At 39.1% G+C, this 26,594-nt stretch overlaps 1 protein-coding gene across 1 annotated transcript in view; it reads right to left on the reverse strand.

Moving 5' to 3' along the window:
• Positions 1-8,650: 8,650 nt before the first annotated feature.
• Positions 8,651-26,594, reverse strand: part of CIP2A (cellular inhibitor of PP2A) — a 35,751-nt gene continuing 17,807 nt past the window's right edge. The window contains exons 10-21 of the mRNA XM_056858624.1: positions 24,647-24,806; positions 21,652-21,793; positions 19,988-20,087; positions 19,298-19,416; positions 18,942-19,131; positions 17,818-17,892; positions 17,631-17,741; positions 17,083-17,279; positions 15,516-15,629; positions 12,495-12,577; positions 10,900-11,039; positions 8,651-8,884 (exon numbers count right to left, since the gene is read on the reverse strand). Of these exons, the coding sequence (XP_056714602.1) occupies positions 8,714-8,884; positions 10,900-11,039; positions 12,495-12,577; positions 15,516-15,629; positions 17,083-17,279; positions 17,631-17,741; positions 17,818-17,892; positions 18,942-19,131; positions 19,298-19,416; positions 19,988-20,087; positions 21,652-21,793; positions 24,647-24,806 (1,602 nt within the window). The 3' untranslated portion in view covers positions 8,651-8,713. The remainder of the gene's footprint in view (positions 8,885-10,899; positions 11,040-12,494; positions 12,578-15,515; positions 15,630-17,082; positions 17,280-17,630; positions 17,742-17,817; positions 17,893-18,941; positions 19,132-19,297; positions 19,417-19,987; positions 20,088-21,651; positions 21,794-24,646; positions 24,807-26,594) is intronic.

Consider the following 26,594-nt stretch of genomic DNA (forward strand, 5'->3'; position numbering starts at 1 on the left):
AATGAATCAAAGCATAATTTCAACCGTTGCGTTGTGCACTAACACCTGATCAAATAAAAAAGAGCATCCAAGTCTCAATAAATTTCTCAATAATTCACATGTAAAAATAAAGAGACATAAAGCATGTGTTGAGAAAAAATTAAAGCAAGGGATTTATGGCAGAGCACATGCTTTCCATATATCAGGTATTCCCAATCTTGGTGCGCCTGTGGGAACTTTTGGAATTTTGAGAATGAGGATTGGGCACCACCACATCACAAAATGGGGTGCAAGGGCCAATTACAACATTTTGGGAGGTGTCAAGTCAATCATCCTCCTACACTTCTATTTAAAAAGACACTTGGTAACAAGTGGGAAAGATCTTTAAAGCTAAAAACAGATGAATTCAGTGAATCTGGCTATCAGTGCTATATATGATGGTTTAGTTTAACAATGGTATGTATGGTGGTGATATAGATGAACTGATGGCTAGATTTCTGGGTTATATAATTCTGCTGATTACTTCCAGACATTCTGCTATTCGCTTCCAGACATTATTTATTTATTTATTTAATTCATTTATACCCTGCCTTTCTCTTCTATGGGGACCCAAAGGGGCTTACATCATTCTCATCTCCTCCCTTTCATCCTCACAACAACCCTGGGAGGTAGGTTAGGCTGAGATAGTATAACTGGGCCAAGGTCACCCAGCGACCTTCCATGTCACAAGTGAGGATTCGAACCTGGGCCTCCCAGATATTAGTCTGACACTCTTAACTACCACACATTTCTTGCATGCAGATTTTCATTATATTCTGTGCTGTATTTTAAGTTCATTCTTATTGTTGAAAGCTGTGTTGCAAGAAAACAGTGGAGTAAAAATAATACATATATCTTGGGGTTAGAGGATTTTTTTTTAAATGCCACAAATGAGTCAACAATACATTTATTGTGCCATTAAGGGTTTTGTGGATTAGAGTCCACTTCATCAGTTGCATGAAGTAGTTTAGGAATAAGCAGCATTTGTAATAAAGGTAGCTCTTGTACATAAGATTGGGGCGGGAGAACCAATACAACCTAGTTTTCAATTGATGGGTAGTAGTTAAAAATAGATTAAAAATGTATTTCTAAGCTGTGTCCTCAAGCGGCAGAGTGAGACACAATAAAGACACAAACGACCCTTCCCTTCTTTCAGTCATGAGGCTACGGTCCACTTACGGATAAGTGTTCTTTTTCAGAGCTTATCATGTAAGCCTTTTAAGTCTGGAATTACTAGGGCCTTTTATTTCCTTTCAGATGTCAGAACTTTTTGGCAGTCTTATACAACAGTTGAAATGTAAACCATGGACACTAACATAAATAATATGGCCAGATATTTTACAGTAATACTGAGCCCAGAGAACAGCTGCCTAGTGGCAAAATGAGTTTTTAATCACATAGTGCAGAGCAGGAGCCCCAAAATGCATTACAGCGACCATTACTTTGAAGTTGGTTCTCTCTACCCATAGCACTTTACCCTCTTTTACAAGTACTAATTTTAAGTACATTTAATTCCTGAGAGGTTATTCTGCTATGAAGGAGATCCTGGCAGAACAGCATATTGAGGCAAGGGAGGAATATTTCAAGAGATCACGTTATAATTTATGGAAGCTCGCAAAATATGTCACATAGTTAGCAGCATCTTTTCAAACAGTGATACCATCAGTCCTGGATTAAAACAACAAGTATACTTGCTCCCCTTCTTTTTAATCTGTTTCTGTCAGACCTGCCTTGTTCTTTAGAGCCTATTAATGGACACCCTCCTAAATTGGGAGGCAAAGCCGTTCCTATTCTTTTATATGCCGATGACACCGCTATTTTATCCTACTCTAAAATCGGACTCAAACGCTACTTAGGTGCGTTTGAGGAATACTGTCATCTAAATCTTCTTAAAATTAATTACTCTAAGACCAATGTCGTGGTTTTTTCAAAAAAATGGTCGCCCACCAGCTGGCGTATTGGTCAGGCCAAAATCCAACAGGTGAAGAGTTTTAAATATCTCGGCATTACTTTTAATTATAACCTTAAATGGGCTGTTCATAGATCCAGGATTACCAAACTTGGGAGAATTTCTTCAAACCAACTGATGTCCTTCTTTCTTTATAAGGGTAACCAGTATGTCCCCGCCGCAGTTAAGGTATTCAACTCCAAAATCTTACCCCAGATCCTGTACGGTGTACCTATCTGGGCAAATGCGTTCAATCGGGACTTAGAATCCATTCAAGCTAACTTTTTTAGAAAAATGCTTGGTCTCCCTCGCTGTGTCTCTTATTATGCTATTATCTCTGAACTTGGTCAAAGCTTGTGTGAAACCAAGGCATGGCTGCTAACCATTCGTTATTGGCTTAAACTGTTTTTTAGAACAGAGCGTGGTTCTCTGATGTCTCTGCTGCTAAAAGAACTTCATAATACCTCCTGGGATTGTTTAATTCTGTCTAAAATAAGATCATCTGGAATCTCTGTGGAAGACCTGGCTTTAACTAGTGAGGCCCACATTTTTAAAATTGTTAAACAGCGTTTCTTGGATATGGAGCGTCAGACGTTACTCCCCACTCAACCCTTGGTCTGCTCTCCAGCAATGTTGGGCCTCAAGAATTTAACTAACAATATTCCCCATTATTTTCATACGCTGGACATCCCACCCCTCCGCAGAGCCTTCTCTCTTGCTAAGGTTAATGCCTTTCCTTCAAGGATGTTATATGGAAGGTATCAACAAATACCAATCCAGGATAGGACTTGTCCCTGTGATACCTATTCCCTGGACTCAATTGATCATATTCTGTTGGTCTGCCCCTTATATGAAACTCCCCGTGGGAAATGGTTAAAAAATTGGCTTCTTTCCAAATATCACCTATCTACCCAAGCAAAACGTCAATTTTTATTAAATGATTCCGATCCGGAGGTTACCTTAGATGTTGCCAATTTTCTAGTGGAGGTGATGAAAGTTCAAAAAGCCCAAAGTTTGTAATTTCTACTTTTGGAATTTACTGGCCTATGTTTTTATCTTAATGACTGCATATTTTATGTACCTTTGTAACAATTGTAATATTACTTATGCCATTAAAGGTTTTTCAAGTTCAAGTCAAGATTAAAACAACAGCATCTTTTTTATTGTACTACCTACGAGAAATTTTCATAACTTGGAACTAGCAAGCCTTCATGTCTATTTCACAAGACACATGGCAATCTTTTTAATGGTTCCCTAAAACTCCCTGGTATTGTTGGCAACCTAATAGAAAGGTCAAGGCAGTGAGCATATTTCTACAACAAATTTTTATCGTTATTTAAATTTCACTTTCCCCCCAAAATGGGGGCTCAGAGCAGCTTACATCATTGCTGTCATCCTTCATTTTATCTTCACAACAACCATGTGTGGTAGTTTAGGTTGACTGCCCCAAGTATAACTTCCCAAGGTCATCCACCATATTTCCAAGGCAAAGTGTGGATTTCAACCTGTGGCTCCCAGATCTTAGTCTAACCACTATACCATAGTGGCTCTCCAGAATAACAATTTGCCTAACTTCTGGAAGCTTCTTAAGAGCTAGTGTAAAACAGTGATTCAAAGCACCAACTTTGAGCAGCGTACTGAAATCTTAGCTGAGCTTTGAACTCACAGCTATAAGCAATTCTCCAGGGGCAGCTAGTGTGCCTAAATTGTAGCTGTTCTAAGTTTGTTGTACCCTACTTTGTCACTAATACTAAACATCTGTTCAGTATACAGTGTGTGAATTACAGGTCCCTCCTCCAACACTAGTGATGGGCCCCCTGAACTTGTGCTTTAGGAGGCTCCGGGCATGATTTGGCCCCCTTACCTCTATTCAAGGACATCCCAGGGCTATAAGGTCACACTGTATCGTTTTTCTACCTTTCTGGAAAAATGGCGCTTTTGAGATCCCTCCCAGCAGGGCAGCTCAGAAGGGTACAAAAAGCTTTTGAAGTTCTAGCAAAACCAACAGTGTTTAGACTCCCAGTCTCAACCTCAGTAAGTGTTGCCTACAAACGCCTCTTTTCAAAAAAAGGATCTGAAAATCCGTTGCCAATGGCCCAGACAATCACTACCATCTAGGAATCCTGCTACTATACGCAGAGCTCTTCTTCAAGAGAGGAATGTTTAAGACTGGCCTGTAGTTATTCAGGTCAGAAGAAACCAATGAAGGTTTCCTTGAGAGTCAGACTACACAATAGTAGCTTCTCTGAAAGTTAAATGGGATGAAACTATGAAGGATGTCTCACCCAGCAACTCCAGCAAGTGTTGTTATTGCTAAACAGTAGCGAGTACCTTCAATTAGGATAGGGCTCACATGTAAAAAGAGACTGAACGTTTACCGTGCCTACACCATTTTCCCAGTCTCAAGTGGCCTTAAAGAATTGGCATTTGCTTTGTTAGGGAAAACATCCAGATTGCACACATTTGCTAAGAGAGCAAATAATTCCAAGGAAAGTGTCAGATGAGAAAACTCAAGTTTCTCTCCCAACCTCTGGAAGGCCAATCCACATGAGGTAGTCTATATGGCTACTACTACTATTAAAACTCTACTAGAGAAACAGCATAGATTTTCCAGTATCTTATCTGGGTTGACTCTTAGAGAAGCATTTATAGCCAGAGGGTAGCAGTTTAGGGCTCATCTGAAATTCTTCTCAGCCCAATTTAAAAGTCAAATGTGGAACAGGCTAACTAGGAACTCTAGTTTTTTTTCTGTTTTTGAATTCTGTAGAGCATGCTGCGTATGTAATTTGCCTTTGCTTTATATTCATTTACAGGCTACCCCTCTGTATCTTGCTAATATCCATAGGGCCCCTGCTAAAAGCAAATGAACAAACCAGTTACGATTATACTTACAACTGTATCAAAATTCTTTTAATGTGTTTTACCAGCATGTATGTTCACATACTTTTAAGTAAATGGCATTGAAATCAATGGGATGCACCTGCAGTAAAAATGTTACGGACTGTGGTGTCAGTGATACAGTGGCAAATGCAAAAGGTGAGGATCTCCACATTTTTCAAGTCTCAAAATTATTAGATTAAGCTTGTTCAATATGGCCAGGGTCCATGAGCCCACAGCAGCAAAAACCCACATACCACAGCACACACACCATTGTCAGATTTCCTGCTTCCCAAGCAAAGTCCATGAACCCATTCCCCAGCAGAACTCCTCTCACCTGTCACAATCTGGCAGAAGGGAGATCAGTCAGGCTCTGGGCACCTGTCAACAACCACTCCAACTCTGTCTTCTTCCAAGCGGTTGGCAGAACTGCATGTTAACTGCCAAATACCCTGCGGGCATCTGCCTTAAGGCAGTGCCAAAGGCTGCTGACTGTTTTGGGGCAATTAGGACAGATTTGGGAGAGGGAAGATTTAATTCAACTGCAATTGTCCTGCAGCATTTAAAATAACGACTAAGTATTCTACAGCGTTTGTGATTTCTGGTAAATCAGAAAAAAATTCAGACGAAAATCACCCAGCCAGGCATCTGAATCTTTGGAGGCACCGAAACAGCAGCAAATAATGATGCTGGCAGCATTAGGAGTGAAACACTAACAAAATTCAATGAGCATCAACAGGCAAAGAGTTTCAGATTGTTCTCTTTTTTAAAGCAGAAATGCCTTGTTTGCATTATGAATGTAGTTGGTACCAGAAAAAAAAGAATCAACATGGTGACTTTTGTAAGTAGATCAGAGATGTCAGAAGGCAGAACCTGAGCTTCTCTTTGGTTTGGACAACAAAGCGTTTGTGGCACTTTAAACACCAACACAATCATAATGCACTAAGCTTCTGTAAACTAGAACCCACTTCTACAGAAAGCTTATGCCAAAACAAATTTAAGTCACCACATGATTCTCTTGTTTTGGCAATCACAGCCCGACAACAGCAGCCCCTCAGACATGTGTCTGTATTGTTTTAAATTGTTGTTCAATCAAAAATTAAAAGGAAATTAAAATTAAACATTAATTAAAATAATAAACTCTCCGAAATCAACACACACAGAGCTGCCTCATACAGACTCAAGCCATTTCTCCATGTAGTTCAGTATTCTTTACTGTGATTGGGATGGGGTTTCTAAGGTTTCAGACAGAGAAAGCACCTGTTGCATGAGATTCATTTAAAATGGAGATGCCAAGAATTGAAGTTGGGGTCCTGAATGCAAAACAAGTTCTCTACCACCTTGGGCATAATCCAGCCCAAGACTAGCAATTTCAAGTCCCATTTATTCAGTCATCAAATGGACAAGCAAGACGAGTCCACCTTACCCTCCATAGAGGTCTTATTTCTTACCAATAAGGCATTGTACAACATCAAGCTTGAAGTGGAGGGTATATTGATCTCCTGTGACAGAGATTAGATAGGTAATTGAACCCGGTGTCTTAGTCCCTCTTATTAAAACACCTTTCGTCCCTTCACTAGACATCCAAAATCTGTGCAGAATTAGAATAGTTCCTTAACCCATATACTCAAGTCTGCCAGAAGCAAAACCTTTCAAAACAAAGGAGTGTCCATCTCCCCAAACACTTTAAGAGTGTTGTCAGATAAAAGCAAACCCTCTCCACCCCGACCTCTTCCTCAGTCTCCAGTGGAGAGACAATACTCTCCCACTGCCTCTGCAGTGGCACAGTGATGGTGTGAGGGTAAACAGAACTACTCCAAGCCAACCTGGTGCACTGGGTTAGCTGGTCCACAGAGGGTAGCTCTTCACAGCAGCTGGTGTGCCAACAGTCCAGGTTGTTTACCCCAGGATGTTCTACGACAGACTGGATAATAATAGAATACTCTTCCACACCCACAAAACTCTGCATATAGAAATCTATCATATCAGGGTGATTATTTTAGAGCCCCTTCTTCCAAACATGTTTCCACACATACGGCTTTTTTTTTTTTAATTGTGAAGAGCATTTTATTTAATAATGTGACTCTTCCCCTCCCCCATTTGTAGTCATAGAGAACACCTTTTCAAAAAGGTAAAGGTTCCCTGTGCAAGCACCGGGTCATTCCTGACCCATGGGGTGACGTCACATCCCGACGTTTCCTAGGCAGACTTTGTTTACGGGGTGGTTTGCCATTGCCTTCCCTAGTCATCTTCCCTTTACCCTCAGCAAGCTGGGTACTCATTTTACCGACCTCGGAAGGATGGAGGGCTGAGTCGACCTTGAGCCGGCTACCTAAAACCGACTTCTGTCGGGATCGAACTCAGGTCGTGAGCAGAGCTTGGACTGCAGTACTGCAGCTTACCACTTTGCGCCATGGGGCCCCTTTTCAAAGCCATCTTTAAATGAAGAAGATTTTATCACCAGTACAAATATTTTAAGCGAGGTTTTTTAAAAAAATATATATGTAGGTCTAGATGAGATCCAAGCACATGGGCTGCATAGAATATATTTAAACACATACAAATTTGGAGTCAAATTTTTATTTCCCTTTACAAAGCAAATTATATCTAGAAAAAGGTTACGAAGAGACATCTATAAACAATAACAATTTCATTAAAAGGTTAAAAGCTACTATTGAGCTGGAGACAACAGAGTTTGAACTTTTGTAAATTGTAACTGATTTAAGTCCAAACAGCTGAAGCAAAAGATTAAGACACAGGAACTAAAGGGAAAGCTGAACATTTAAAAGGTATTTATTGATGTTACAGCTTAACATCAGTGCACTAAGTGAAATTAGAGAAAATAGAGTTTTCAAATGTTTGTATCTCCAAACACCAACAGATTATATTTTGAATTAAAACACACAGGGTATTGTAAGGGTATTGTAATTTAGCTAAATACATGCTTTTGCCTTTCTAGACAAAGTTAACTATAAATATATGTTCTCAAAGCCCATTACTTTAATATTTCAGCAGAATTGATTTATTAAATATTTAGACAGTGGTTTAAAAGTGTATAAAATTATCTCTACACCTAAGGATGGGAAATATAGATATGTAATGAAAATTCAAAAGTGAATGTATAAAGCTTGATGATACAATACAGAAATGGCAGCATTGACATCTCCAGATAAAACAAATATTTTCAGAGAACTAAAACAGATATTTTCAGAGAACTAAAGAACTGAGAAGCACTTTAAAGGACTGAACAGTATTTAACACAGAAAAATAAAGACTGGATTATATATACATATCTGTTTTTTCCAGTTTCTGAAATTAGACACTAACATGTTATTACAAGTTTGGAAACTCCATTAGCACAATTAATTATATTAGGTAGGACACTTCTATTAGCATGTCATACATACTGTAGTGCAATATTTTAAATTTCATTAGGTTAGTATACAAGCAACTTTGTATATTTTTCCTTTTGATGGCTGGGTGGTACTTTACAAATGTCTATACACACTGCATTTAAAACCATATTTAAAAGCCCATGGTAGTAAAAATCAGCCTAGAAATGGATTATCATTCCCAAATCCCATTATGAATGACTGGGTGTGCGTCAAAAATATCTGCTACTTTTCAAAATAACGATAAAAAATGGCGTATCAAGCTGGGAAATGAGGTCCCCAGCTGCAGCTGATATATGTAGGACAGTAGCATCAACAAGAAAGAAGGTGATCTATATACTGTTAAAAAAAAAAACCCAGTCTTTCCTAGAGTAATTTTCAAGACTGACCAAAAATGGATTTCTTTTACATAATACTGAAGATTTACATTCATTTTAGTTGGCTTTTGGGATGAAATATCGTTCTAGATAATTAGGTTCTATAAACTGAGGTTTACAGTCTCTGCACTTAGTTTACCACCACTTAAGCTGTGTATCATGGCTATCATATGAGAATGTTTATTCAGCTCTTCTTGCTGCAGTTTGACTAAGGCCTCCTTTTCTTCCAGTCGTTCTCCCAACTGTGTCTTCTGAACCTCCAAGGAAGATGCCTAAAATACACATTACATATCATTCCATTATCTGTCTCCAGAATATGTGTTTGCCCATTATCTAGCAACCTGGGCAGGACTAAAACCATTTGGCACAGTTGACTTAAGCACCCACTAATTTAACTCTTTCACAAAACATGCTTCACGTGAACAATGTAATGCTTCAGATTACTATCTGGTAGACCATGCTTGGCAGACTGTATGAACAGTTAAAAACGAGTCCATAGATGAGGTGAAGGATACGAAGCTTACACCAAGTGGAATCGCCCAATATTCCAGGAAAAGCAATGCTACCTCTTAAGACCATGGCTGATGGGTAAGAAGCCAAAGGAGAAATATGCATCTATGTCTATGCCATTTGGTTTTTCGTAAGGGCAAAACTTGGGTAAACAGGGATAAAGGAGAATATTAGTCAGAGGGGTGACAGCTGAGTCTGGGACTGCTTTCAGAAGCACAAAATGTGTGTGTGTGTGTGTGTGTGTGTTAACTGCCGTCAAGTCGTTTCCTACTCATGGCGACCCTATGAATCAATGTCCTCCAAAATGACCTATCCTTAACATCCTTGCTCAGATCTTGCAAATTGAGGGCCGTGGCTTCCTTTATAGAGTCAATCCATCTTGTTGAGCAGTGCATGTATAAATGAATATAATAGCCAAAGGAAAGACGTTCTGGATTTGTCCTGTGACTAATAGGATTTATTACAATAAGTGATTCAAAGTAGGCTAGCAGTAGTATGTAAAGCTCCTAACTAAAATGGTAGAGCCACCGTAGTGTAGTGGTTAAGGTGTTGGACTAGGACCTGGGAAACCCAGGTTCAAATCCCCACATCCACCACGGAAGCTTGCTGGGTGACCTTGGACCAGTCATACACTCTCAGCTGACTAGTATTTGGATGGGAGACCTCCAAGGAATACCAGGGCCATGACACAGAGCCAGGCAATGGCAAACCACCTCCGAAGGTCCCTTGCCTTGAAAACCCTATGGGGTCGCAATAAGTCAGCTGTGACTTGACAGTAAAAAATCCTAAAAAGGTCATACATAATTGCTTCATATATTCATTAATAACTTTGATTATCTTTCCAATGGGCAAACCATAACTCCGTAGAAGTGGCTAAGAGCTTGCTACTCAGAGACAGGACAGGAAAAGCCATTACCATCATTCTCACCAAATGTAATCTCACCAAATGTAATCAATAAAGACCGGGAAGATACACAATAATTGCATCTGGGTGTACTCTGAGCAGTGTGGTTTAAGACATTTCTCAATCCATCAGCAAAAAGAACGAATCATTGCTGATCTTTCCCATTATCCCTACTCAGTTCCATCCACCCTTGGAAAGCTGATTACCAGAGAGGCAGGACCCATGTGGACTAATAGCCATGCAAATTGGGGGCATTGCAGTGTGGAAGGGAAAGGGCACAAAATCACCCTTCCTGCCTCTTCCATAAACAGATCTGCGCTGACACAGCACACCCAACCCACATGGCTAAATATGTCCCCCAGTTCTCACAATTTCTCAGGGGTGGGTGGAACTGCTGGTGAAAGTTCCCCAATTCTTTTGTTCACAGATCCAACACAAAGCTGCTAGATTTCTCACCTTAAGACTTCATTTTCCCTTTTTTATTGTTAGCTATTTGTAATAAGTCTGTTTAATTCCTCAGCACAGAGCCCCATGGCACAGAGTGGTAAGCTGCAGTATTGCAGTCCAGGCTCTGCTCACGACCTGAGTTTGATCCTGACGGAAGTTGGTTTCAGATAGCCGGCTCAAGGTTGACTCAGCCTTCCATCTTTCCGAGGTCGGTCAAATGAGTACCCAGCTTGCTGGGGGTAAAGGGAAGATGACTGGGGAAGGCACTGGCAAACCACCCTGTAAACAAAGTCTGCCTAGGAAACGTCAGAATGTGACGTCACCCCATGGGTCAGGAATGACCCGGTGCTTGCACAGGGGACCTTTACCTTTTTTAATTCCTCAGCCCTTTCAGAAAAGTACTATATTGGACTGAACTTTACTTACCTTAATACTCAGTTCCTTTCTTGCCTGCTCTGTTCTACTTAATTCTTTTCTAAGGATGTCTAGGGTCTCTTCCATATCAGTTTTTTCCTTCTCCCTTGCTTTCAGTTTTTCTTCCTGAACTTTTACCTTTTGGTGCAAACCTTTTGAAGAATTAGTAAGAAGACACCAAGTTTTAGTTAAGATACTGCATCAATTACAATTAAATGAGTTACACAGTACTGCCATCTACTGAACACTCATAACTCTTCAACGTCTGCCTGCCTAACCAAAAACACGTCTGATGCAGAAACCTGTGGAGACATTTGATCTCAAAGGAACAATTTAAGAAATAAGCTTTATTAAAGCATGTATTTATAGTACCAGCGTGGAGAAGTGCTACTTCATTTTTTAAAAAGCCTCACCTTTAAAAGCATAAATTACTTTAAACATACAATAAAAGCTGTCTTAAATTAGCTACTATAGTCCTGCTGCCCACATGAGCTGTTGTATTACTGAACTAACTAGTGCTTCTTGGGCCATGATGAGAGGCTTATTCTTATGCCAGATAATGCATGTGATTGCAGATCGGTACACTGAGATTATAAATGGAGATTTAGAGGGGATTCAACTAGAGGTTATAATCAGCTACTCCCACCCAAGACTGCCTAAGACTGAGGTTAGTATCTGAGGCCCTGTGTCACATACCTGAGGTGTGAGATAACTGTGGCTTCAACCCTATGCACACTTACCTGGGAAGAAGCCCCCACTAAATGTAATTCTGAGTAGACTCGGGTAGGACAGTACCAGGCTTTAATAAAATAAAAAAAAATTGCCCAGGCCGCCCTTATAAACTGTTCCTTTTGTATTGGCTGTCATATGTTGTTATTTAAAATCTTATGATTTTTTTTTAGATTCTACCATTAACCTTTTAATTATAGGTTGACTTTTTTACAGCTGGTATTGCTAGGGCTAGAATAACTGCTGCCATTTTATGATTAAAAAAAGGATTACACATGTTCTAGAATTAAGTTTATTTTTTTTCTATATGAATGACATTGCTGTTTTACTGTTTTAATCTTGTAGTCTTTGTTTTTTTGTTTGTTTGTTGATTCACTATGTTTTACATTGTATTGTATGTATTCCTTTTGGAAGTGCCACAAAAAACTGAAAACAGCATACAAATACTTTAAACAAAGGAACCTAATCATATTTATAAGCATAAAAGTAAATCAGAAGATACTCTTTACTACTCAAGGCAATTGCAGTTGCAATATTTATCCTGTGCCCTGGGACCTCATGAGAGAACAGGCTATTGTCTAAACATCAGCAAGTACCTAAGTAAGAAAATGACATTGGGTTGTACAGCTTATTAGAAGAAAAACAGGTAGCATCACTTATGTAAATGAGACGCAATTACAATTTCTTAAGCAACAGTAATTATGGGATACACTTGAGGAAGCTACCGATTGTATGCATGTCTGGGAGTGGGCTGTCCAGACCTGACACCAACACAGCTTTGCAAATTTAAAATATTTTTCAAAGAGAAAACAGAACTGTGGCATTTTCCAGTCTGTGTTTATCCTGACAGAGGCCGGCATAAGTCAGCAGTAACTTACTTAATATTTTTCCTTCTTTATCTTGAAGCTGTTTGTGTAATTCTTTTCTATGCTCTTCCGCTTCTAGCAGTTGACATACGGCTCTGAAAAATGGAAAGGTACAAAAATTAACGTTTTCCCAAAGAACAAAGATTTGACAAGGAGGCTTTCCTGATTCATCAGTGTACTACAGTCATGTCTGCCTATCTAGAACAAAATGGACATCTGGACATAAAATTAAAAACACCCCTATTTTTAAAACTAAAAACACCCCTATTTTTAAAACAATGGCATTTTGATTAGTTCCGTTTCACTTTCTTGAAAACGGGTGTTTCTCCTTTTAGTTCAGTACAGATTTGACAGTCATATAAAATAACCATAGATCTTATCTTATGATTCAACTGTAAAATGCTGCGGAATAAGCCGCCTTCAAAATCATCAGTTGGGAGTTCCCCCCACCCTCAAATAAGTATGCCAGGAAACACTGAAGTCCAATTCTAGGATACCTACAAGGATATTATATTTCTATATGTTTGCACAAAAGTCTAGGAATGTACATCACCCTCTGGATGACAAGAGGAAATTCAATATGATTGCTGCCTTGGGACAAAGAGATTCACATGAACTTGATTTTTCATATGGTTTAAAACATCCATATTTAAAGAAGAAGAAAAAGAGACTGTTTGTTTGATATTAGGGCTTTTTAAAAAAAAATCGCGCCGGAGACAGTTGTGTCCCCTTTCCATTTTATGAACTCTTGAATCCAACCCCTAGAACTGTTTTTGATACTTGGATTTTTTGTTTTAACTTAAAAACTTAAAAAAACTATTTAATAGTTTTAAACAACAGTTTTGACATTCTCTCAAGAGAAAGAAACTCTCAGGAAAAAATCAGCTATGTATGTAATGTGTGCATGGTATTCTGGATGACATTTTTATGGCATCTCTAATGCTGAACTTTATTTAAGAGCTCCGTCTTGTTTTCAGTGGCACCGCATAGTTAAGTGGCTACAGTTTTTGAATGTTAACCATATCCCAAACTAGACAAGAGAAAAATAAAAGTAAATGGAACATTTGCAAAATCCACTTTCTTCCATAGGGGTTTCAACGTGAATTGTACCTTTTCCCCTGCCCCATATCATTGTCCAGGAATTTGTCCAAGAGAAGAGCACTGCACCTCTTTCCTCTTTTGATCCTCCAGCTTCCAGACACAGTATATTAGTGTTACAGCAGGAATTACAATTTTAGAAAGCCAACTGGTGGTTAAAGCTGTGTCACTAAACTCCTGTCGCCCCTAGCAGTCGGTAAAGACACTGCTGTTCTGCCCACATCCTGTGCCTGCCAAGGAGCAGGGCTGGGAAAGTCCGTCCACACAGAGAGCACAGATAATTTTTCTGCATGCAGCAAGGTGTGAGCAGGCTCTGACTACTACCACGTAGACAGGAACAAACAGCTAGAGGGGGAAGCCCAGACTAGAAGAATCCTGTGTTCTTGGATTAGGCCTAGTGTGACTAAAGAGCCCAGTCTTGTGAATAAAAGGTAAATATATGTTCTTGGAAGAGCCCCGTGGCAGAGTGGTAAGCTGTAGTACTGCAGTCCAAGCTCTGCTCACGACCTGAATTTGATCCCGACGGAAGTCGGTTTCAGGTAGCCGGCTCCAGGGTGACTCAGCCTTCCATCCTTCCGAGGTCGGTAAAATGAGTACCCAGCTTGCTGGGGGTAAAGGGAAGATGATTGGGGAAGGCACTGGCAAACCACCCCATAAACAAACCACCCCATAAAAACGTCGGGATGTGACATCACCCCATGGGTCAGGAATGACCCGGTGCTTGGACAGGGGACTTTTACCATTTTTTTATATGTTCTTTAAAAATAAAGCAATGAAAATGATGACGAGTAATTTCTGAGATTTTTAGAGAAATGAACTGGCTCAAAGAAGAGCAAATACTGTGAAATATAAGAGGTGCTGTCCTCCACTTTACAGCAACGGGATTTATTTGGTTGGGGGACAGCAAGAGAGAAAATTCTTTTTCACTATTGCCTCCAAAATAGTCTCTGCTTTAGATAAAGATAAATATTACATCATATTATTATGATGTAGACCGATTTGGATTGTGTTCTCGTAAGCCGCTCTGGGCCCTACTTTGATAGGGATAGGGCAGGATAAAAATTTAATAAAATGAATAAAAAATAAAATAAAAGAATGAGAAGTATTAGAGAAAGTATTAGAGAAAGAATGAGTCAGAATTAGAGAAAGACAATCTTGCATATGCTTCCTCCTAAGTAAGATTAGGTTTAAGATTGCAGGCTTTCCATGGCTATTGATAAAAAAAGATGAACTGTAGAACCTTGTAGAAAGACGTACAGATGCTCAGAACGGGCATATCAAGCTTTATTAAAACGGTAAATAAAGTATTAACATTTATCACCTCCTTTCTGCAATGGAATACATTCAAGAGTCTGCAAAGTACCTGGCAACTAAGCTCTGCCTTAGGGCTTGGCTGGGGGACAGGCAAGCAAAAAGGGGAAAAAATTAAATGTTGCTATGCTTTTGGCATAAATTCAAAATGTTCTAAAGCATTATATTATACATCCAAAATAAACTGTAGAAAATTTTAATATCTAATTTTTTTTGCACAGTAATCTGATCATCTTATAGCTGTCATATTTGATCCCAATCTTCCTTCAAGCAGCTCATGATAGTGCACAAGTTCCTGCCCTCTTCCCCTGTGCCCTCAGTCACCTTGCAAGGTAGATTAGGCTGAACGACTGGCTTGAATTTCTGCCAGTGAGAGGGGATTTGAACCTGAGTCTTGCAGGTTGCAGTCCAACACTCCGACACCACATCACAACTCCATTCTTTACTATGATTATTTCACAAAACTTTACAGAAAAAAACAAGATCAAACCATGAAGCGCCCACTTTAAAACATTCTCAGTTCATTAACAAGCTAGTCTGAATCAAAACTCAAACATTTACCACCGCCACTCTGCAAAAAATAAGCACCTTAAAAAAATTATTAAAGGTAGGAGCTGAACTTACTTGTCATTTTGTTGCTTGAGAGATTCATTCAGCCTTTTAATAGTCTCTAGTTGTTTATTTAATGAATTACATGTCACCTGCAGATCTTTATATTGCCTTTCAGTGCTTTCATACCTGTAAAATTTAAAGTGTCATCATCAAATGAATTAGTGCTATGTAATTTTTTCATTAGTGCCATGTGCTAACCTGCCTAGTTCCAAAATTAGAAATTACAGGTTTCAAATGGGACTTGTTCACATATGTATTTGCAGGTGTATAACCCAGCTCAATCAGCATAAGTCCTGAACAAAATCCTGATCAGGTCTGAACACAGACAATGGCCACTCACAGAGTAGGTGCTAAGACGTAACATTTTGTGGCAGCCATACCAAAGAATCGAACTAACAGCATGTTATTTATTTATAACATTCCTATCCTGTAACCTGTTCAGGGTGGCTTCCTGAGAGACTTCAGGCATACAGACAGAAGTCTGAAGAATCCAGTTTAAGATAATTATATTCTAAATAAGTTAGGCCTACAAAAAAACAAGGAGCCCCGTGGCGCAGAGTGTTAAGCTGCAGTACTGCAGTCAAAAGCTCTGCTCACGACCTGAGTTCAATCCCGACGGAAGTCGGTTTCAGGTAGCCGGCTCAAGGTTGACTCAGCCTTCCATCCTTCCGAGGTCGGTCAAATGAGTACCCAGCTTGCTGGGGGTAAAGGAAAGATGACTGGGGAAGGCACTGGCAAACCACCGCGCAAAGTCTGCCTTGGAAACATCAGGATGTGACGTCACCCCATGGGTCAGGAATGACCCGGTACTTGCACAGGGGACCTTTACCTTTACTTTTTACAACAAAACATGAGTCGAGGAATTACTGAACCAGTGCCACCTAATTTTGCAAGCCAGTAATGATCTTCAGCCCTGACCTGGATGGCCCAGGCTAGCCTGATCTCGTCAGATCTCAGAAGCTAAGCTGGGTCAGCCCTGGTTAGTATTTGGATGGGAGACCACCAAGGAATACCAGGGTTGCTGTGTAGAGGAAGGCACTGGCAAACCATCTCTGTTAGTCTCTTGCCATGAAACCCCCCAAAAAAGGGTCGCCATAAGTCGGCTGCGACTTGACGGCACTTTACACACACACACACAATGATCTTCAACAAAGAATTCAGTTTTTGTTAAACCTTGAAGTGAGTGATCTAGTGTTACCAAACAGCATTCTTACTCATATTTTAAACATATGAATTTTACTTTTAAAATCACATCACTTGTAGCTTTAGTTTTCACTGTGAATTAGTGATTCAAATTGGGACTTTGGGAGAGATCTGCTTATTCTGGAAGAGTGCTGCATTCACCAATTACACTAATCCAGTTTGTGCTCCAATTGTGATTTCTGTTGTTCGATATGATGGTTTTGGTACGGCTACCACCACCCACATAGGTAAATAAACCAAAAATTTATCTTTCATACCAATTTTACAATCACAGGAATTTTGAATACACACATGCACTCATTAGCAAGAATAGATTTTCAGAGGGGTGTGTGTTTTATTTAGCTAAATAACTGTTCACAGCAGTTTAATGCCTTACTTTTGAAGAAGGTCAATAGAAGATCTTTTAAGTATCTCATGTTCTTCAGCTATAGTTTGCAGCTTCCTATTGTGTTGAAACAGTTGTTCAATATCACTCTGGGCCCGTTCAGATTCTACCTGCTGTGCTTTCAATAACGCTTCAAGTTCTTCATTTTTGCGTTCGGTATCCTTCAGCATAGAAGCCAGGGTTCTAGCCTTTTGGAAATGTAGGGAAAAACAGGAGGGGCTTAAGAGTTTGTTGCTCCTTTCCATAACACACATGTCTTATGTAACTCTATCTGGTTTTTGGAAATTCTACCTTGGATCAGTAGCTCCCATTTTTAATGCAAATGCCTATTTAAGACCTTAAGGTTTAAAATGTTTGACTTTCCAGACTACAAAGCAACTTCAACATGAGGACACTACAAATGGGAAACACCAGACGGCCTTAGGAAACTCCCCCCCCCCAAAAAAAACAATATTGCCTTTTTTAAAAAGACTAAGCTATCTTGGACTGGTGGCTGTGAAAAAATTAATCTGCATGTGGTTATTTCAGGTTTTACCCACCTCAGACTCAGCTTGGGCTCGCTGACAACGATACTGGGTAATGAGTCTATCAGCTTGAGCAAGTGCTAACGCCTTTGCTTCCAAAAGGTCTTGCAATCTAGTTTCTTTGGACTAAAAACAGGAAAAAAAATTCAGATACCAGAGCACATGCACATGAAACAAATATGCATATTAAATACATACTCACAGCTAGCGCAGATAGTTTCTGCTCATATACTTCCATTATTTCAGATATCCTCACATCTGTTACTGATTCTTTCATCTGTGGGACAGCAGTAGGCAAGTCAAGTCAAACTTGTAACCACTCAGACAAATGAAAAGCTTAACAGGAGTAATTATAATGGTTAAAGTATTGGCAGAGATCCAACATTTGTTCGTTTTCCTGTATTAACAAAGCAGTGGCCTATGTCCAAGGAAAGTGTTAATTGAAACCACATAATTATGCTGACATTTTCTAAAAATAGTCATCTATGCTCACCATAAATGTTGCATTGCAAACAGAAATATTTCACTTTTGTCTTATCGGCATGCAGATGGCACTGTAGTATTTCAAGGCACTAGAAGCATCCCTTTTACAAGTTTATACTTCTGGAGGTCACTGATCTTATTAATAGGCATTTTTGACCAGTATCGTCATGAAGAAAAACCAAGTATGTGCCAGATTCTCACCTTTATTTACATTATATAAATAAAAAGGGGGAGGTTTGGGGGGAGGGAAAACAACAGGCCCACTATTCTGGCCAAATCTCCCAGCAATATTTAAGCAGCCCAACAGGCCAATTCTTATTACAAATACATCCTAAAAATGCACTCTTTGCTTCTGTCAAGTAATTAGGACAGATTTGCAGTTAAGTTTTCATGGGCTTAGGGTTTTCACTCTGTTACCTCACCAACCTCTTTCCTTCCTCCCTGTCATTTATTATCAACTGTCAGTGCTGCTGGTTCGGTAGCATGTGTTTTCTCTCTCTCGGATGTGTTGTCAGATCCAAACAAGAAATGGGCACGTTTCTGCCTATTTTACCTTTAGAACATAACTCCAATACGTACACGTTTAGCCACCAAATCATAACCTTATTTCTGTGGACTAAATACCTGGCTCTTGAAGGTTCAAGTCTCATAATGAATGGCTGACCTCCAACCTTCCTAGCAGTTTGACTTTGCACGACTTCCCCCTTCCCTTGTTTAACGAATTCTACAGAAACTGGTGTGACTTGATCTTAGCACATTTGGACAGAGTTCATTGCATTTCATATAAGCCAAGAAAAAGATGCTGCGTTTATCCTAAAAGATACATGTTAAAAAGCCATTAACCTCTAGGCCTGATTGAAGTTTCTGTATCAGGTCCTGGATGTTGAAAGTAGCAGCATCCTCATTCGGAGGGCAAAGAGAACCTTTCGTTGAATTAACACAGGTCAGAACTGGCTGCACCTGGCTCCTTTTAGGTACATGCTCTGCTTCCTGGTGTCTGTAAGAATTATTGGCTGCAATGCTTTCGCCAAGCCTATTTAGGGAACAAAAAAACACAAAAGAAAGATCAAATTAGGGAGGAAGGAATTGCAAGTCATGACAGTAATGTTTAAGGAGGATGTAGGGGCAAAACTGACAGCAACGGTAAGCGCCTCAGGAAGACAGTAACACAAACATTAGTGTAAAAGAAAGAATCTCACACTATGGCAGGAAAATCTGGTAATGGGGCCGCTTCAAAGAGTATTCTGAGTCCCGCTTGTACTTGCTCTCTGTGGTCTGATGTTAAAGCAAAAGCCAAAGGTGTAACCAAACGTTGGTCCTAGACACAAATCGCTTGTCAGTTCACGTAATTAGTTCTTTGAGAAAGGCAGACAGCAGGAAAGGCAAGCATATAAACATAAAATGATGTATACATTTTCACTGCATCTATGAACTCTTATAATAGAAAACTACATTTTACTGATCACAAATACTTTTTCCAGCAAAAAGCATTAGCATGTTCTTCTTCTCCTCTTTGTTGTTACATACACCCAAGAATTAAAGATATCAGATCTGTTAGGTTACCCCATAGGAATGAACAATGGTATATATAACAGAAACCAGATGCTGCCTTGATACAGTTATACTCCTGCACCATAAACAATCTTTAATTCAATTTTATTTTTACATCAAACTGGAATAATTGTCTGAACTGGGGATTGGCTTGACCTTGTTTGTATCTACATGATTTTCATAAAGATGTTCTCTCTGAGTCATCTGGGAAAGGTAACACTTAGTACATACATTTTCAAAAGCTTATGACAACTAACATTTATAGCTTGCAGGAACTGACAGCCACCACTCAACTACGCATTATCTCAATGATTTAAACTAACACAAAACTTACTTACCTGAAGAACTTTGTAAAAACTGACTTCCATGCTAGGAACCAGCTGCTTAAGCTTGCTCATAAGATCCAGTGTTTTTAATATTACCTCCGAAGCAAGCTTGCTAGAGAAGTAATAATAATAATTTATTGCAGTCATAGATAATGTCATACTGTATTTCTATGCTACATTTCCAAAAACCTAAAACCTTGCATTTCAAGAACTGCTAACAAAACAGATAAAATACAGATAAAAAACTAATTAGGCCAAATATAACAGTGTAAAACTTGGAGCAGTATTTCTATAGTTGTTACAGTTCCTTGTCCTTTCTAGCAACATTTAGTTTTTTGCTTTCAGCTGAGGATGTTTTAACTATTACTGTAAACCACTTTGAACCAAGAGTAAAGGCAAGATATAAATGTTTTAATAAATAAATCCAATAGGTTTCCCCCCTAAAAAATACAGATTTCTTTGTATAATTAGGAAAAAAGGAAAATTTCTATACTAAAGTTTGCTTAAAACAAGAACGACAGATTCTTAACTATAGAATATAGCAATTGAAGGCAATAGCTCTGTAAAGTCTCACTGTATTACTTATGTGGCTATACCATATGTACAGTATACATTGTAAATTAATAGCTTCCATTGCATGCTAGCTACCACCCAATAAGTGGCTTGTCTGGGGACATCTGCAGAAGCTGTCCAAATATTAGAGCTATTAAATAAGGCTGACATCCCCTCGTGCATAAAGTGTCGTCAAGTTGCAGCTGACTTATGGCAACACAGTGGGGTTTTCAAGGCAAGAGACTAACAGGTGGTTTGCTATTGCCTTTCTCTGACATTCACTTAACCCAAACACATGTGGTTAAAGGAAGCTTACCATAGAGTTAATTCTGACCACATGGAAGCTACTATGCAATGAACTCCTATGCCTTCACTGAGTCAAGAATCTGAGAAATGAACTACACAACACATTCTGGTATGGCATCCATCTTATGCGGGGCCAGTCACCTAACCACTTTTCCTCCTTTCAAAATTTAGTCTGCCTATTGATATTGCTATTCTTTAATTTTAGGTGGGATATTTTCATGTTTTTAAAGAGCATTTTTAAAAACATAGTATTCTACATTAATACATAGAGCTCACTTAATTGAAAAGCAAATATTAAAGGTATCCAATAGTAAATAGCTCTGCTTCTGGTGTTGAGGATCACTGGAACACCCAATTCCAAAGCTTCTGCTCTGGCTCTCGCAGCAATGAAAGGAAAAAAATGCAATGCTTCTTCCTTTTCACTGGATCTGGTTGCTCCCAAGCAGAGGGGGAGTGTTCATGCTGAACACTGAAACCTAAAATTTGGAAGACAAAGTTTTTTCCCCCTATACTAAAGTGAGCTTGCTGTACTACAATATAAGGTGAAATGTGTTCAACCAGTTCGTTCATTAGCCTATATGAAACTACATATAAGTGACAAACGTTAAGATCAAAGTACAACAAAACCCTTAATTCCTTCAAAATACATATATTTATACAGTTGGACACTTAACATTATGATTAAAAGTTTGCCATAAATGTCAAAGTCTGAAGCTTTTCCAGTTACTAGGGTTCATCAATGGTCTATCGGGATTCTCTCTTCAAAGGAACCAGCATTCAGAATTATTCTATTAGACCTGGGATTTTACTTTTCTTACCTCAGTTCAGAGTCTATTAACTTTGTCCCAAAACCGAAGTCAATCCCACTGCAGGTAAAAAGGTGTTCTATCAAGCATGTACATTTGCTAGCTGTTAGAACCTTTGTAACATGTGTTTTTAATATGTCATCTGCACAAAGCGGTACGTTCTGCTAAGGAAGAAGACACTTTGATTTGTAAGATTTTGGATAAAAATATGTTATGCGCCAGTTCACAACTGAATTGTAGTTATATTCGAAGGGAAAGTAAACTCAAGAGATACCAGGCAAAGGTCTTATTTAGCAGGAAAATGTTCACACCTAGATCCACAATGACTTGTGACAAAAGACATGAAAGCCGGGGGGGGGGGTTAAAAAAACACCCCCAACCCCACAGGACTTTTTTTAAAAATGGAAAAATCAGGAAATTTTAGGAAGCCCTGAAAGAAACTTATAAAATATTTTTTTTCTTTTGGAACAAGTATGACAACACAGAGTACAACAGTTTTCAGCTCTCTATCACTCTAGTTTGGGGGTGTATTTGCTCTCTTCTTTTATAGAAAATTAAGGCATTTATACTTTTAAATTCTATGCCAATTTTTTATGCTAAATTTAAAGATGATGCATTTTATGTTAAAACAGAAAAATATGGTTTAGGTTTGTTAGGAAAGTAAGCATAGTAAATAAGTCAATTTTACTAATAATTTTTTACCATTGCTCCAACATTTCCAGAAATTTTACATCTGTAGTTGTGAACTACAACAGGTCAAAGCAGCGAATATAAAGAACAATGACACACAAATATGCGTTCAGTTTGCAAGTTAACCATATAATAGTTTGCAATTTAATCTACTCTTGATTTGTCTGAACTGAGCTCATTGCACATCATGATACAGCTTTGAAATTTGTGGTCAGTTCAGTTTGAGGCCAAAAGGTTTTTCGGATGTACACTGCACCTTTTGGTAAATGCCACAGAGCACGAATAGAAAATGTGTGATTTTATGTACACCCAGAGAAACATTCTAAAAAGCTCAGTCAGATTTGAGTCCAATAGCACCTTAGCGATCAACGAAAACTTCACAGTAGAAGCTTGCTAAAGTCAAAGCTGCCTTTGTCAGACACAGTAGTGGATATCTGAGTCCTTTTATCATGGTCAGGTGGGAGGGGTGTTGTAAAGAATGTCTGTAAAGGATGCATAGGTACAATGTATAATCAGCTTGATTAGAGGAGATGCTTGGGGGACACACAGAAAATTAGCATCTGTAGTGAGAGTCCATTGTTCTGAACTTGTGAATTAACTAGAGTTCAGTGATCTCACGTTGTAATTTGTCTTTGAAATTTCTTTGAGAACTGCCAATCTTAAGTAAGCAATGGAATGACTTGGAGGATTAAAATTTTCTCCCACTGGTTTTTAAGTGTTGCGATTTTTAATATTGGATTTATGTCCATTTATTCTTTTGTGTAGGGACTGACCCGTTAGTCCAATGTAGAGTGTGGAACAGCATTGCTGACATATGATGGCATATATAATGTTGGAAGATGAACAAGTGAATGAACCTGAGATGGTATGGCAGGTGTTGTTACGTCCAGTTACTGTGTTGTCATATTGTAAAAGGAGGACAGAGCTGTCTTGGTTTGTTGCAGACCCTGGTCCCAGAGTCCACGGCCATGTTTGGAAGGGTATTGCTGTGGGTAAGAAGCTGGTTAAGGTTAGGCAGCTGTCTGTGGGCAAAAAAAGGTTTGCCTACCAATGCCTGTGAGAGAAAAGTATCATTGTCCAGCATGGCTTGTAGGATGTTAATGATGCGTTGAACAGGTTTGAGCTGAGAGCTGTATGTGACCACCAGTGGCGTTCTGTTTGGACTTTTCTTGTAGCAGGTTATCCTTTAGTATCATTCTAGCTTTGTTGATCTGTTTCCTTACTATATCAGGTGGGTATTGTAATTCCACCAATGTCTGTTGTAGATCCTGCAGGTGAGAATCTTTATGAGGGATCAGAACAGATGCAGCTGCGGCATTGGCTGTAGATAATGGATCGCTTGGTGTGTTTAGGATGGTGACTGCAGGAATGTTTTGCGATCCATAGATTTGCGATATAAGGTAGTTTTTATGCTTCCATTATGTATTTGTACAGTGGTTTCTACAAAGTGTATTTCTTGCGTGGACTGGTTCCTGGGTTGGTGGTGGGGTGGAAGTTGCTGAAGACCTGGTGAAATTTCTCCAGTGCTTCTTAACAAGCATACTTTACAATATCCCTCCCACCTTCTGACTAGGACAAAAGGACTCAGATCACCACTTACACTCTACTTGTCTGATGAAGGGAGCTTTCACTCTCAAAAGCTTATACCCCCAAAACTTTGTGGGTCTCTAAGGTGCTACTGGACTCACATTTAACTGTTCTACTGCAGACCAACACAGCTACTCTCTGAAACTATTCTAAGTAGCTGTCACTGCTGGTAGCCCTCCAACATATCTGAAAATGTATGATCCCATTTCTCCTCTTCTTATGTATATTGTTCACCATGGCAAACACCAGGCTACTAAAACAAAAACTATATCTGCTGTAAGATATAAGGCAGCCCTTAGGGAAACTTGATCAACTACACTACAACTTTCTGAAGTTGCTTTTAATATTATTAAGTATAGTGTGTGTGTGTGTGTGTGTGTGTGTGTGTGTGTGTGTCAAGTCGCAGCCGACTTATGGCGTCCCCTTTTGGGGGTTTTCATGGCAAGAGACTAACAGAGGTGGTTTGCCAGTGCCTTCCTCTGCACAGCAACCCTGGTATTCCTAGGTCGTCTCCCATCCAAATACTAACCAGGGGATTAAGTATATTTCCCAATCAAAATGTAACCCTGGTGAGAGACCATTTTTCTTCTGAAAAGATTTCTTTTAAAACTGATCTATCATTTCCACACTTAGAACCTAATTCAAGGAATTTCCACGAGGTTGTTCGATGCACTAATAACCATAGTGTCACAGTATGCTTATTGTTACAAGAAGTTTGCATTAAGGATATTTAACAAGATGTCAATGGCTTTCATCATTTTTTCACATTTCTTCTTTAGCAGCAGGTCTTCTAGAGAATTATCCGGAACATGAAGATGGTCGAGAAGGACGGGCAAAAGAAGATCCACAAAGCGCTCAGCCACAGCACAATGGCCTGTATCAATAACATCCTGTAACAGAGACATTTCATGCTTGCTGGCATCCAAGTCACAGATTAATATATTGTCCTACAACTTCCTAAGATCTGATTTCTAGGTCCAACAGTACATTCATGCTTCACCTCAAGCTCCATGACACACATCCTCTTTTCAAGCCAGCGCATAATAGCATAAAATACACACTAAGAGTGCAGTTCTGAAGGGGGGCGTAGATCCGTGGTGGCCTGGAGCGGCGGAGCTGCACCACCTCCTCAGAGGCTTCCCAGCCACCAGAGACAAAAAAGAGAGGTTTAAAAAATAAAAATACAAAAAAGGTGGCACAGCACCGCCACAGTTCAAGGGGGCATTCCCAGGGCAAATGGGGTTAGGAAGTTGCCCAAAGGCAGCTCCGCCCCCAGGAATGCCCCTCCCACACCGGCACGGGCTTTGCCTAAGTAAAAATGTTTTAAGCATAGCGCCTAAAAGAGATCAAGGCTGGAGTCAGCCAGCCTCACAGGGAAGGGCATTCCAAAGGCAGTATGGCCAATGAAAAAGATCTTATGTTAAAAGTACCTAATGTTAAAGATGAAAAGTAACTTAGTTTCAAACATAAAAGCAGTACACCAGGATTCCTGCAGTACGCAAAGGTATACACTTAATGAAGTCACAAGGTATGCAGGAAAGAATGACTTCATAAATTAACAAGGATGCCCTTCCCCAAAACACACAGAAGTACAGACCATGCTCCAAGAAACACTGAGAACTTAAAGTGGTGCAGTGGAGGGCTATTTTATTCAAGACTCTGAAATAGATTTTTGAAAAATAGGGGAGAGAATTTCTTCCAATCCTCAGCCCCAGCTTGTATTACCTTATCGCTTCGTGGCAATCACATCATTTCAAGTCAGTATACCATGGGTCTTTCAGATAGCGGCTATGTTTGCAATATTAAGACAGCTGCCTAGGAAAAAAAACCTGCCAAATAAGCTTAAAACTCTAATTAGTTCTCAGAAAGAAGGCAGCTGCAAACTGAATATTTAAGTAGGGGAATTTTAAAGATCTGAAGAACTTCAACATTAAAGTGTATAGTTGGTATGAGAGGAGGATAGGCTGTGATTGTTTCAGTAATGAAATTAGTGTGAAACGTGTTCATGGAAAAAGACTTAGCAAATTGGGGTTTTTTTACAAAATTTGCACAGACAAAAGAATATGAAGCACATTTTTAGCGTAGACTGAAACTGCTCAGCAACTGTAGTAACATAAAATGTAGGGACAAATGTTTGACAAACAAGTGTTTTCTACTGAGCTGTAATATACAAAATAGACTGCTTAGATATTAGAATGTCAAGTTTAATTTGATTATTTCCAAAGAATGGTTGTATTTCAGATGTGTACTTTACAATTGCTCTTTACTTATGCCTTTACTTCTAATACCATGGACAAATTTAGGGAAGACCCTTAACTTTCCGTGTCTCTTGGAGCATGAGTATATTCGTAAAAGCCTTCATTCTTGTTTAACAGATTCTTAGATTACAGTATTCATGGAGGTGTTTCATTTGCTACTTACAAACAAGGAATGCAATCCAACAAGGTTCAAAACCTTAAATTGTTATATTTTACAGATTCTGTAGAGAAATTTAGAATTGAACATAATAATTTTCCCCATAAAATTAAAAAAAGAAATCATTAAAATATCTAGAAATAACCCAATGGAGTATCCAAAAAAAGTTCTGTTCCCCTAGAATCAAAGAATCAAATACAGCCATTTAGGCATTACTTAGATGCAACTGCTGAATGGGTCGCACATGCTATTTTCACTCCTTA

This window comes from Euleptes europaea, chromosome 12, assembly GCF_029931775.1.
Source record: "Euleptes europaea isolate rEulEur1 chromosome 12, rEulEur1.hap1, whole genome shotgun sequence".
Lineage (NCBI taxonomy): Eukaryota > Metazoa > Chordata > Lepidosauria > Squamata > Sphaerodactylidae > Euleptes > Euleptes europaea.